The sequence below is a fragment of the Engystomops pustulosus genome, chromosome 6 (assembly GCF_040894005.1).
Source record: "Engystomops pustulosus chromosome 6, aEngPut4.maternal, whole genome shotgun sequence".
In the NCBI taxonomy this organism is placed as follows: Eukaryota; Metazoa; Chordata; class Amphibia; order Anura; family Leptodactylidae; genus Engystomops; species Engystomops pustulosus.
In genome coordinates, this window is record NC_092416.1 from 109,541,322 (window position 1) to 109,555,073 (window position 13,752).

The 13,752-nt window shown below is 44.2% G+C and overlaps 1 protein-coding gene across 10 annotated transcripts in view; it reads right to left on the reverse strand.

Annotated features, from left to right (window-relative positions):
* The window catches only part of EYA2 (EYA transcriptional coactivator and phosphatase 2), a 565,525-nt gene that overhangs the window by 171,403 nt on the left and 380,370 nt on the right, over window positions 1-13,752 (reverse strand). For all 10 annotated transcript variants that reach the window (XM_072110586.1, XM_072110584.1, XM_072110587.1 and 7 more), the window contains one exon: window positions 355-438. In XM_072110586.1, the coding sequence (XP_071966687.1) occupies window positions 355-438 (84 nt within the window). The remainder of the gene's footprint in view (window positions 1-354; window positions 439-13,752) is intronic.

Sequence of the window (13,752 nt, forward strand, 5' to 3'; positions counted from 1 at the left end):
TATTATGCCAGATATGATTGTCTTTTCTTTCCTTCCTTATGCTGTCTAACAAAAGACTACTTCTTTGTGTTGGTTTGTATGTTTTTTAAACTATTTAATAAAAATTAAAAATAAATAAATAAGGAGGGAAACAAAGAGGGAGTGCGGCCAGTGTAATGTAAAAAAATTTGTAACTATAATTGTAAAATAATTTAGAAAAGAAAAAATGTGATATGTGTATTTAAAAAAAAGAAGAAAGAATACTGTTGGTGATAAGCTCAGAAGGGACTTTAAAGGGCACTTACTCAGAGGCGTAGAGATGAAAATTACCTGTACAATATAGTGCAGACGTTAGGACAGATAACCCACTCTTACCTTTCCATATCTGGAGGCAAAAGTTCCGGTGAGTAATGAGTGAAAGATAATAATGGTCTCATCCAAATCCCACACAAAGACACGCTGTTACAGGAGAAAGAAGTACATTTAGTACAATGCATAATTTGTGGCTGACAGACACTGTTCAACTTTAGCATTACTGAAACGCATTCTTTGCATTGAGCATTGTCCACAAGTCAATAAGCATAACATTTACAACATGGAGAAAGTTGAACCAGCAAGTCCACAGAGATAAATTCTCTGGAAAATCTTAGTTTTTTTATTTGTTCTTCATAAAACCAGTAACATACAAAATGGCAACATCAGAGAGTAGCAGATCCACACATCTCCCTTGGGACTTAGAAGAAAAGTTAGTTTCAGTTCATCAGATCATGATAGTTTAGATGCATATTCTGACAATACATCTACCTCCATTGTAATGTCAACACCTGTTCAGACACAGAATCTATCATAGTATCATAGTATATAAGGCCAGAAAAAGACACCAAACTCTACGAATTAATAAATGTTTTATCCACATATCCCGTGATATTTTTTCTCTCCAGAAAGGCATCCAGGCCCCTCTTGAACATGTACATAGAGTCCGCCATAACAACCTCCTGTGGCAGAGAGTTCCATAGTCTCACTGCTCTTACAGTAAAGCACCTTTGTCTATGTTGATGGTAGAATCGCCCCTCCTTTAGGCGTAGAGGATCCCCCCTTGTCCTGGTCACAGGCCTAGGTATAAAAAGATCTTTGGAGAGATCCTTGTACTTTCCTTTCAGGTATTTGTACATTGTAATGAGGTCTCCCCTCAATAGTCTTTTTTCTAAACTGAATAATCCCAAATTTTGTAATCTGTCATTGTATTCTAATCCCCCCATTTCCCTAATAATATTGGTTACTCTCTTCTGCACCCGTTCCAGCTCTACTATATCCTTTTTATACACTGGTGCCCAAAACTGTACACAATATTCCATGCGTGGTCTGACCAGGGATTTGTATAAGGGCAAAACTATGTCTTTATCATGAGAATCTATTCCTCTCTTGATACATCCCATTATTTTATTTGCTTTAGCAGCAGCCGCCTGGCTCTGGTCACTAAAATTAAGTTTACCATCCACCAATACCCCCAAGTTCTTTTCAGCTACAGTGTTACCAACTAATTGACTGTTTAGAACATATTTATACTTTTTGTTTCCATGGCCTAAGTGCATAACTTTACATTTATCTACATTAAACCTCATCAACCATTTCTCTGCACACTCCTCAAGCTTCCACAGATCCCTCTGTAATGCTAAATTATCGACCTCAATATTTATTACATTACACAGCTCAATATCATCTGCAAATATTGAAATTTGACTGTACAAAACCCACTACAAGGTCATTATTAAAAATATTAAAAAGAAGTGGCCCCAATACTGACCCCTGTAGCACTCCACTGGTAACGTCAACCCAATCTGAGAATGTGCCATTAATGACAATCCTCTGTTTTCTACCACTAAGCCAATTACTTACCCAAATTCACAGATTTTCCCCTATTCCCAACAGTCTTATTTTATATACCAACCTTTTATGCGGCACATTCTCAAATGCCTTTGAAAAGTCCAGATATACAACATCCACAGATGTCCCCCAGATCCATGATAAGCTCATGTTATTGATGGAAATATAGAGGGCATGACCTCACAAAAGCAGATCATGGAGGATCGGAAAAAATATCTCATTGTAAGCAATCATGCAATATTTTTTATTTTTATTGCAAACTGCAGAGTGAAAACTGCACAGGGACTGTCTATGATCAATTAAAGGGAACCTGTCACCAGAGTGGTGTTTTTATCAGAGGACAGGTTGACAGGAAGCACAGGGGGAAAATTTAAATTCATAATCTAGTCTATGGTGTTCCCTGAGTCACCATATGCATGGATTTTAGTATCCACTCCATTCAGTCACTTTTGTTACTACACTTGATCTTGGTAAAGTATTACCTGTATCTAGTTGTGTATTCTAAATGATATTTGCACTAATGCACTTAGAGGCGCATGCTCTTAGTAAATCTGGTCTGGTACCGCGACACCAAAGTGGCTGCAAACTCTTCATAAATACATATGCAAGCTATTAAGACATTCTTTTTAGTGCAAAAATAGACAAAAAACTGGTGCAAACACAATAATATATCTGGGCCATTTTGTCTTGATACGCTCTAAATCAATTTGAATAAATGTCTTGTAGTGAGTTTGGCAGCAAATGCTAAGACAACAAAGAGAAAAAACCTTGTGCATTTTATCTGATCAGAATATGGGTAATGTATGTATATTAACCACATACTTGCGAGACACAGCAGCATGGGAACACAGCAACTCTCTTTAGGTCTGGTTCACACGTTTTGAAATGCAAACAGAAAATTGTACAGGCAAGATAGAGTTCATCAACATATTTTATGTGATATCCAGAAAAACATTACATAAAAACAATTAAAAATGGGGGTCAAAATTAGACCACCATGTCAGGGTTGTGAGTCTGTGGACCCTCTGGACCAGCGCAGGAGATGGTACTAGGCGACACCTTGGACCGAAGTCTAAGTGGCATCTGGTCTTCACCAGAGCTTGCCGCAAAGTGGGAAGGTCTTGCTGAGGCGGGGTACGACCAGGTTGTTCCACAGGTGCGACTAGCCCGCGGTGGTAGCAAGGTAGTAATAAAGGAGACTGTACCCGGGGAGACAGTAGGAGAATAGCACAGGAAGGCACAATAGGACTCACCTCAGAAGCGCAGGAGCTGGCAAACGGATCAGAAATACAGGAACGGACTGGCACACGGATCAGGAACACAGGAACGGACTAGTACACGGGACAGCAGGAGACACAGGATCCAGGAAATGCAGGATACACAGGATTGCTTTCACTTCTGGGAATGGCTTGAAGATCCGGCAAGGGTCAAAGGAATGGGCAGGAATTTATGTGGGAAGGTGGCAGGCCAGCGGCAATTATCAGCTCGCTGGCCCTTTAAATCCTTGTGAGCCGGCGTATGCGCGCACTAGGAGACGGGGACACATGCGATGAACCGTGGGAGCCACAGAGACTGCCAATGGAGCCAGGAGAAGTGAGTTAAGCTGGGCTCTGAGAGCACAATGACAGTACCCCCCATTCGACTTCCTCCTCTTCTTGGGCCTGAGGAGTCGCTGAAGCAGGTTTTTGTCCAGGATGTTATCCTCTGGCTCTCACAATCTCTCCTCAGGCCAGAACCCCTTCCAGTCTACAAAAACCGCTTACCCCTCATGATCTTCATTTCCAGAACCTCCTTAACTTCATAGGCATCTGGGGAATCCACCTCAGGAGCAGGAGGGGGGGGGGGGATTGCTGGGAGAAGCGTTTCAAGATGACTGGCTTAAGGAGGGAGATATGGAGGTTTTAGGATAGTTGGAGGAAGGGGGAGCTTGTAGGCCACTTGAGTGATGCTCTTGATTACCTCAAAGGGACCGAGAAAGCAGGGACCAAGTTTGTAGCTGCGTATCTTAAGCCGGATGTATCTGGAGGATAACCATACTTTGTCACCAGGAGAGAAGCTTGACATTTCTAAACCAGCCTGGGTCTCGGTACGGTCTGTAGCTCGTAGAAGAGACTGGCGGGTCTAGTCCGAAATAGACTTGAGGTCCTGCACCAAATCCTCTACCGCAGGGACATCAGAGGGAGTACACAGCGGAAGAGGAGGGCGAGGAATATGTCCATACACCACAAAGAATGGAGCCGAGCCAGTAGAAGGAAGGGAATTGTAGGAGAACTAAGCCCATGGTAGCAGATCAGCCCAGTCATCTTGATGGGCTGAGATGAAGTGCCCGAGGTAGCAGCTTAAAGTCACCCTCTCTACTTGACCATTCGACTGCACATGGTAGGCAGAAGAAAAGTCAAGGTTGACCTGCAGTTGGTTACAGTTGGTTACACAAGGAACACCAGAATTTGGACACAAACTGGACTCCTCGATCGCACACAATGTGTAGCGGAAGACCATGAAGCTAGAAGATATGTTTGAAGAGTAAACTGGCAAGCCATGGGGAAGACGGAAGACCTCGAAGGGGAACAAAATGGGACATTTTGGGAAACCGGTCCTTCACCACACAGATGACAGCACTGCCCAAAGAGACAGACAGATTTGTGACAAAATCCATTGCCACATGGGACCATGAGCGAATGGGTATCGGCAACGGAAGTAACAGTTCCCAAAAACTCCCAAACATCTTTGACCAGGTCTGGCCACTAGTAGTAGCAGGAGATGAGGGCCACGGTGCGTTGCACTCCAAAGTGCCCGGCCATATGAGAAGAATGCCCCCAAGACAGAACCCTCTTCCGGAGAGCAGGTCAATACCCAGGGGTCAAGAAGTAGAATAGTAAAATGGTGCACACCCATCATACCAAGGGATAAGTACCCCTTGGTATGATGGGTGTGTACCATTTTACTATTTTTCAGATCCACTATGGTACTTTAACCCTAGGTTGTTTGATTGATCCTACCATATACTACAGTATGGCAGTATATTTTGGACTTTACTGATCATGTATTACAATGTGCCACTGGCAGTTTCGGGTCTTACAGGAAGCGACGAGCGAAGCCAAGCTGCCGGCGGTGATCACAGAGTTAATACCTGCGAACGGTGCTAGCACTGATTGCAGGCATTACCGGTGGGTGTTTGCTGCAATATGCAGCAAACACTTACCATGTATGGAGAGGGCACAGCACATGAGTCCTTTCCGAATACCCGGCAGGGGTTAATCTTATAGATTTTTCCAGAGATCTGTAAAGTAAAATATTTGCCCACTTTATTATTATTATTATTGTTATTAGTAGTAGTATTTATTTATAGAGCAGAATTAATTCCATGGTGCTGCACTATCATTAAGGAGTTCACATACATTACATTAAGACAAGAACAATTGCAAGTACCAAAACTACAGTGATCAGGAAACAAGTGGAAGTAGGACCCTGCATTCAGGGGCTCACAAACAGATTGAGATGGAGACACGAAGTGAGGGATCAGAACAGTGCAGTTACTGCATATTGGGGCACATTTACTTACCTGTCCACGTCGCGATCCCCGACAGGTCCGCCGCAGTTCACCTTCTTCTTCCCGGTGCATGTAAGTGCATGACTAGCAACACAGCTTAAATGTTAAATCCCGCATTTAGTCAGAATCAGTCGGATCATCCGACGGCCCGACCTGACGATTTGTTTTACATGAAACTGGCGCTGATCAACCAAAAACCGATCGCATGTGCCAAAAACCCCTGCTAAATGCGGTAATCAACGGAATATCTGACAATAGTGCGGTCCGTGGACCCTTAGTAAATGAGCCCCATTGTATCCAGGTGGTTTTTCAGGTTACGTTTGAAGTATTGGAAGGTGGGGGACAGTTTTACATATTTTGGTAGAGAGTTCCAGAGTATGAGGGGGGGGGGGGTGCAGGGGAGAAATCCTGGATACAGTTGTGAGAAGAGCGGATGGTAATACAGTGAAACTGTAGGTCCTTTGAGGAACAGATATTACATGTGGGGCAGTATTGACTGATTAGTTCAGAGATATATAGGTTTTGGACATCTTTGTAGCTCATATTTAGTATTTTAAATTAAATAAGCTGTGCAATGGTAACCAGTACACTCACACCTTTATACACTCTTACACATATTCATAAACTTTTGTATATTTGTATAATACATTTGTATAATGCATTTGTACACAGGTTTGTCCCAGTAGCTGCTGAACATATGGGGCTAGTACACAGCAGGAATGAGATATGAGATGAGATAATTATGCTGTCAACTCCCTCTCTAACCAGGTCCGGCTCCAGGTTTAAGTAGGCCCCTGGGCAACATAGCCACGTTTGCTATAGCACCCACATTTTGTGGCAGATAAAGTGCACTACGGCCCTCTTTTTTTTTTACATATTACCATGTGTTTGGCTACTTTGAAAGCCTTTTTCTTCATTGCTTGACGTGTAAGCAGATGTGTTAACACTTTCACATTTGCATACATTTCTAATAATGAAAGAATATGCTTTCAAAGCAACCAAACACATGGTAACATGAAAAACACATGCGTTCTTACCCATACGTCTAAACACATACCCAAAACACTGTGGGCCACATTTATCATAAGTAGTGTAGCCTGTACTATGTGCAGTTTCGTCACCAGTGCGGCAGATTCATCAAAACTGGGGCACGTTCTTCCTGAATCTAACGCCCCCTGCACTGCTCAGGAAGTGTCAACAACTTTTTTTATGCACCTTTAACCCCTTAACGCTCTGCGCCGTTGGCGTTTGCCGGCGGCGTTTAAAAGACGGCGGCGCGCGGGCGCCGCCATCTTTTTTTCGATCGCCACGCCCCCGAACGTCATCGGGGGGCGGCGATCGGTTACCATGGTAGCCTCGGGTCTTCTTTTGACACGAGGCTACATGGTTTATGCAGGTTCGTTACAATGAGCCAGTGGCTCATTGTAATGTATGACCTGCAAAAATGCCATATATTGCAATACTGTAGTATTGCAGTATATGGTAGGAGCGATCTGACCATCTAGGGTTAATGTACCCTAGATGGTCTAAAAAATAGTGAAAAAAAAAAGTTTAAAAAATAAAAAAAATTAATAAAATATTAAAAGTTCAAATCACCCCCCTTTCCCTAGAACGGATATAAAACATAACAAACAGTAAAAATCACAGACATATTAGGTATCGCCGCGTCCCAAAATGCCCGATCTATCAAAATATAAAAACGGTTACGGCCGGCGGTGACCTCCGAGGCAGGAAATGGCGCCCAAATGTCCGAAATGCGACTTTTACACCTTTTTACATAACATAAAAAATGAAATAAAAAATGATCAAAATGTCGCACAGACCTCAAAATGGTAGCAATGAAAATGTCGCCTCATTTCGCAAAAAATGACCCCTCACACATTTCCGTGCGCCAAAGTATGAAAAAGTTATTAGCGTCAGAAGATGGCAAAATTTTTTTTTTCTTTTTTGTACACATTCGTTTAATTTTTGAAAATGTATTAAAACACAATAAAACCTATATAAATTTGGTATCACTGCGATCGCACCGAACCAAAGAATAAAGTAGGCGTGTTATTTGGAGCGAAGAGTGAAAGTCGTAAAAACTGAGCTCACAAGAACGTGACGCACGTGCGGTTTTTTTTCAATTTTTCCACATTTGGAATTTTTTTTCAGCTTCGCAGTACACGGCATGTTAAAATAAATAACATTACGGGAAAGTAAAATTTGTTACGCACAAAATAAGCCCTCACAGAGGTCTGTACACGTAAAATTGAAAAAGTTATGGATTTTTGAAGTTGGAGAGCGAGAAATTAGCCGAAAAACCCTCCATCCTTAAGGGGTTAACATAGAGGAAGTGACAAATTTGGTCGAGTTGCAGTAATAAATATGGAGCACGGTCCGACTCTGCACCAGAACACCTTGTTTTGTGCAGGCTTTTGTGGTCTGCCTGACACAGCTGCGGTGACACAATACTGGCGCAGACACTTTATAAATACATGTACAAGCCGTTTGCACGTTCTTTTCAATGCAAAGTTAGACAGAAAACTGGTGCAAACAGTTTAATAAATGTGGCCCTTGTGTGAACGCACCGTCAGGGTTAATGTTTTAAAGAAAGGATTGACAGAATAGCAGCAGGGACATAGTTGGGAAGCAAGGTGACCTGGCAAATATAGTTAGGTGGTTGTATATGGGATAGATTTGGGAGGTCAAGAGGAAGGGAGTGGTGGAAAAGGTGGCACACAGGTAACATTGCACGGGGCAGAAAGTGGGCATAAAAACATAACTGACTGTCAGAGTCAAGACTGAAAGGGTTAACTGCACACACAGGGCTTGACTCCTACCATGCTGTCCTGCTTGGAAGCCTCCACAGCGAGGTCACAGGGTCACCATACATCACACAGGAGTGGACTTTGCTTCCTGCCTGTTTCTGTCTAAATAGCTGCTCCTCTGAACATCTGATAACGCTGAGGCCGACCTGAACAGCACTGGTAGCTGGAGGCACTGAAAATCACACATGGAGGCACAGCCGTGGCCCGTACGGGAGTGCGGTGCACGGTTGCAACACGGATACTGATGATGCAGAGCGTAACCGCTCTCTGCATCATTTTTATATCCCTGGGACAGACCTCCCCCACCTCCAGTGGGTCCTGCCAGCACCAGGCATTTGCCCAGGTATGCCGGATGCTGGCGCCGGCCCTGTCTCATGTTGTGTATTATGGAACATGTGCAGTGATACACACACACACATATATACTAGATGCAGCTCCCGGTGTTAATACAGATTACGTAGCGCTGCACAGAGCTTGCCAAATCGGTCACTGTCCCCAATGATAGTCAACCTATCAGTATGTTTTGGCATGCGGGAGGAACTGGAGGACCTGGGGGAAACCCACGCAAACACCGAGAGAACATACAAAGTCTGCAGATGTTGACCCTGGGACTTAAACCCAGGTCCATAGCGCTTGCAAGGTTGTAATGCTAATCACTAAGCCAACGTGCAGCCCACATTGTCCAGGATAGTAAATAACTGCTCTTAGAATGGGTTAACAAAAAATACTTAATACACATCTGTCTCTGACTGCTTCTGTCTGAGTGTCTCTGAGGGCGCTGTCCGAGCTTGCGTTTGCAAACGCAGACCAGACCGCAACCACCCGAGCGGGCCGCGGCCCGATCACATCGGCGTTTCTGTGGAAACGCCTGCGATCTGGAACGAGACACCAGTGTTTCTTTAATGCAAAACACTGGCGGCTCGTTCCCAATTGCAGGAGTTTCCATAGAAACGCCGATAGAAACGCCGATGCGATCAGGCCACAGCCTGCCTGCCCGTGCTACGCAACGTGGCACAGTGCCTTGACTCTGGTTTTCTCTGTCTGTCTCCGATTGTTTGTCTCTGATTGTGACTGTCGCTGTATTTGTCTTTGTCTCTTTGTCTATGGGGAGATTTATCAGAAGTGTCTGAGAGCAGAACTGTTCTAGGTGCCCATGGTAACCAATCAGAGCTCAAGTTTCATTTTACCACAGCTGTTTATAAAATTACTACTGCTCTCTGATTGGTTTCCATGGGCAACTGAAACAGTTTTACCTCAGACATTAATGATAAATTTTCCCCTCTCTCTGTATCCCCATCCATAGTACCTCTCACATAAGCTATCTTATACTCATTGCCTATCAAAGTTCAGAGCTCATATTAATGATCTGTGGCAAAATAGCAACCAATCAAGGCTCAGCCTCTAACTGTCATAGCACCCAGCAGACAATGGGGCACATTTACTAAGTGTCCGCAGCCGCGAATCCGTCGGGTTTTTCCCGAATATTTCCGCTTTGTGCTGTATTTCACTGGATTGTGGCGCACACGATTGATTTTTGGCGCAATCGCGCCGACTTTCGCGCGACAGAAATCGGGGGGCGTGGCCACCGGACAACCCGAAGGATTCGGAAAAACCGCAGAATTTAAAAAGCCATTTGTGTCGCAAGATCAAGCACTCACATACACCAGAAAAAAGCAGGTGAACTTCGGCGGACCTCGGCGCAGCAGCGACACCTGGTGAATATCGGCGCACGGACCTTAGTGAATCCCGGGAGAACCCGCCGCTGGATCGCGACTGGACCGGGTAAGTAAATGTGCCCCAATGGCTTCTGCGTATGGTGGTATATAAGTGTATTCTGGAAAGCATGGGGTGAAAATTCCCTCTCAAAACCTAGTCTATGAGGTCCCCGGAGTCACAGAGAGCAGCTGTGCAAAATTTGTCGATTGTAAAATATGGCGGTGCATATTCCTTTAGTTGACATACACACATACAGTTTATATATATAATATATAGTTTATATAATAGATATATATTCTGAGACACTGAAGCGGTTAACTGTTCCAATTTCGGCAAATTAATGTTATTGTTTTTATAATAAAAAGTTATACAATTATACTTTGTGTATTTATTATTTGCTGTTGTCTAGATCTCTGCTTGCTGTCCTTCTATAGAAAACTTCTATGTTTACTTTCAGTGGACAGAAATCTGACCACATCACAGGTGCTCATTATTATCAGAGAGAGTAGTCAGAGCTGTGTAATATATAAGATCTGCATACCTGTGTAACCATGATCAGATTTTGTATAACTTTTCATTATAGAAACAATTACATTTATTTGCTGAAATGGGAACACCACTTTAATGCGGAGGATTTGTTTATTCAGTTGCAAACACTGTAAATACAGGCAGTACGGCTCAAACAAGCTATTTGTTGGAGCAGTTGTTTAACCCCTTAGCGCTCCTCGTCCGATATATCAGACGCGAGCACTATCTGCATTTAGGTCGTCACCCTGTTGCGAGACAAGGTGAAACTACGGTGGGAGGTGTCGGCATTACCAGCAGACACCCCACCAATAACGTCACAGGACCTATTTGATTGGTCCTGTGACGTTGATCACCGCCATCGAACGTGATTGGTCAATGACAGCGATCTGTGACGCTGGGGGGCTGATATAGCTAGCCCAATGCTCTCTACCAGCGCCATTTTGGTGTTAAAGTTGTTAGAGAGAGTTGTGCTAGTGTTCTGTCCTTTAATGTATCCGGAAAACACACAATTACCCCCCCCCCCAATTGTACGTTTTCCCTATCCCCCACAATTGCACTTTTTAGTGCGATCTGTTAGAAGTTGGAGGAGTAGCGTGTTGGAGCAGGCGTTGTGTGGAGAAGGATACGTTGTGTGGAGGAGAAGGTGTTGTGTGGAGGAGAAGGTGTTGTGTGGAGGAGAAGGCATCGTGTGGAGGAGCAGACTTTGTGTGGAGGAGCAGACTTTGTGTGGAGGAGCAGACTTTGTGTGGAGGAGCAGACTTTGTGTGGAGGAGCAGACTTTGTGTGGAGGAGCAGACTTTGTGTGGTGGAGTGGAGTAGTGTAGTGTAGTGGAGTAGGCGTAGTGTAGTGTACTGGAGTAGGCGTAGTGTAGTGTAGTGGAATAGGCTTTGTTCTGTGTTGTTCTGTATTGTTCTGGGGAGGAGTAGGTGTTTGTGCAGTTCTGTGTTGTTCTGCAGAGGAGTAGGTGTTTTTCTGTGTAGGTTCTGTATTATTCCCCCCCATCAAGTCACAGAAATCATACACTGACTTGGAGGTGTATAACTATATGGCCTCCGATACGGAGTCAGCTAGTGGGGACAAGTCTCCATTTTATTTGCCCACCTCGTCCTCACAAAATGTCTCTGAGGAACCTCCCAGAAGGCGCTTACGTGCCCCAGGACTTCTGACCCCACATGAGTGAGCCCCAGTAGTTATACCCCTCAGGTCCCGATTTTACGGCCAGTCCTGGGATACGCAGAGACACGGCAGGGCTCGGAACCAGTGGACTATTTTACGTGTTTTTTAGGGAGGAGCTAATTGGTTTGATGGTGTCTCTACGCTGCACAATACATAACCCAAAACCCCACTTCTTTTTATTCGCAACCCTGTTAGTGCAGCAGAGATGGAGAAGTATTGGGGCATAGTACTTCTTATGGGACTCGTCAAAAAGCCCTCTATTAGGGACTATTGGAGCACAGACATTCTGTAGAGCTTTTATTTTATATACACACCAAACATAATATACAATATATACAATAACTTACTTGCTGGTCCAGACCCATTCACACCTAGCAAAAACAATAACTTAAAATACACCACAACCCCCAAGCACAGACATTCTGTACCACACCCCGATGTTCTGCATGGCGATGATTAGGATGCGCTTTGAAGCCATCCATAGGTTTTTGCATTTTGCCAACAATTCTCAGTGCCCACCCAGAGATTACCACAGTTATGATAGGTTGTATTAGGTCCGGCTCATATTAGACTATCTGAGTGCCTGATTTATGAAAGTGAGGCACATATCATTGGACGAGTCCCTGGTACATTTCAAAGGGAGAGTTCAATTCCGCCAGTACACTGCCCAATAAGAGGGCAATGTATGGTGTGAAGATGTATAAGCTATGTGAGAGCGCATCAGGGTACACTTTTAGGTTCAGGGTATATGAAGGGAAGGACTCTAGGATAGTGCCCCCTGAATGCCCCCCTTCCTGGGAATAGATGGAAAGTTTGGGATTTGGTGCACCCACTATTGGACCAGGGCTACCACCTCTAACTGGATAATTTTTATACTAGTACTACCCTGTTCAAGTGCCTCGCTTCTAGACAAACTGCGGCATGCGGCATTGTTAGGAAAAATCAAAGAGGTCTCCTGAAGTCGCTGCTAGGGGAAAAGCTCAGAAGGCACGAGAGCCGAGCACTAAGCAGACTCAGTTTTGTGCGTTAGGTACAAGGACAAGAGGGACGTCCTTGTACTAACAACAATACATGGGCACACCACCACCCCTGCCCCTGTACGAGGTACCAGTGCAGAAGCCCCAAAACCAGACTGCATTTTGGATTATAATAAGTACATAGGAGGGGTGAATTTGTCGGACCAGGTACCAGCCATATAACGCCATGCGGAAGTCGAGGGTGTGGTACAAGAAGCTAGCCGTGCGCATCATGCGGATGGCATTGTCTAACATTTACGTGCTACATGATTTTTAGAGACTAGGAAGGGGGGAGTACTAGTACGTCTGGAAGCGAGGCCACGTGGATTGTACCAGGGCAGCACTTTCCAGAAGTTCCCCAAACAGCCACCAAGGAAAGAACACAGAAGAGGTGCAGGGTGTGCTCCAAAAGGGGCATAAAAAAAACAAACCATCTACCAGTGTGACACGTGCACCGAGAAACCAGGGTTATGCATGAATGAGTGTTTCCAGATATACCACACGTCCCTGGATATATAATTGTACCCTGATGCACACGGCTTATACATCATGTTGCCTGCCGTACCTTCCCTGCTCTACCCGGGAGAACCTGCATCATGATTTTTGGGGTGTTTATCTCCCATGGCAGGAGCTGGGCACAAGATGACATAATGGATAAGATGTACTATGCACTATCCATTATGCATCATCCTTGGGGTCCATCTGTGGGGTTAAAATGCTCATAACACCCCTAGATTTATTAATTGAGGGGTGTAGTTTTCAAATAGGATCAGTTCTCAGGGGTTTCTACTGTACTGCTCCCTAAGGGCATCTAAAAGTGTTTTATGATGCCAAAAAAAAGTAAATGTCTGAATGTCTGTGCTCCAAATACAATTCTCTTCCGAGCCCTACCGTGTCTCCATCTTGTAGCCTATTGCCACACACGGGGTATTATCATACCCGTAATAACTCGCAGAATGATTTTTGGGGTGTTTATCCACAGTGGCATGAGTTGGGCTGATTAAATATGTCACTACAATGATACATTTGAGAAAACAATGCAAATTTTACACTGACCCATTCACTTTGTATTACATTTGGGTCAGCATCTCA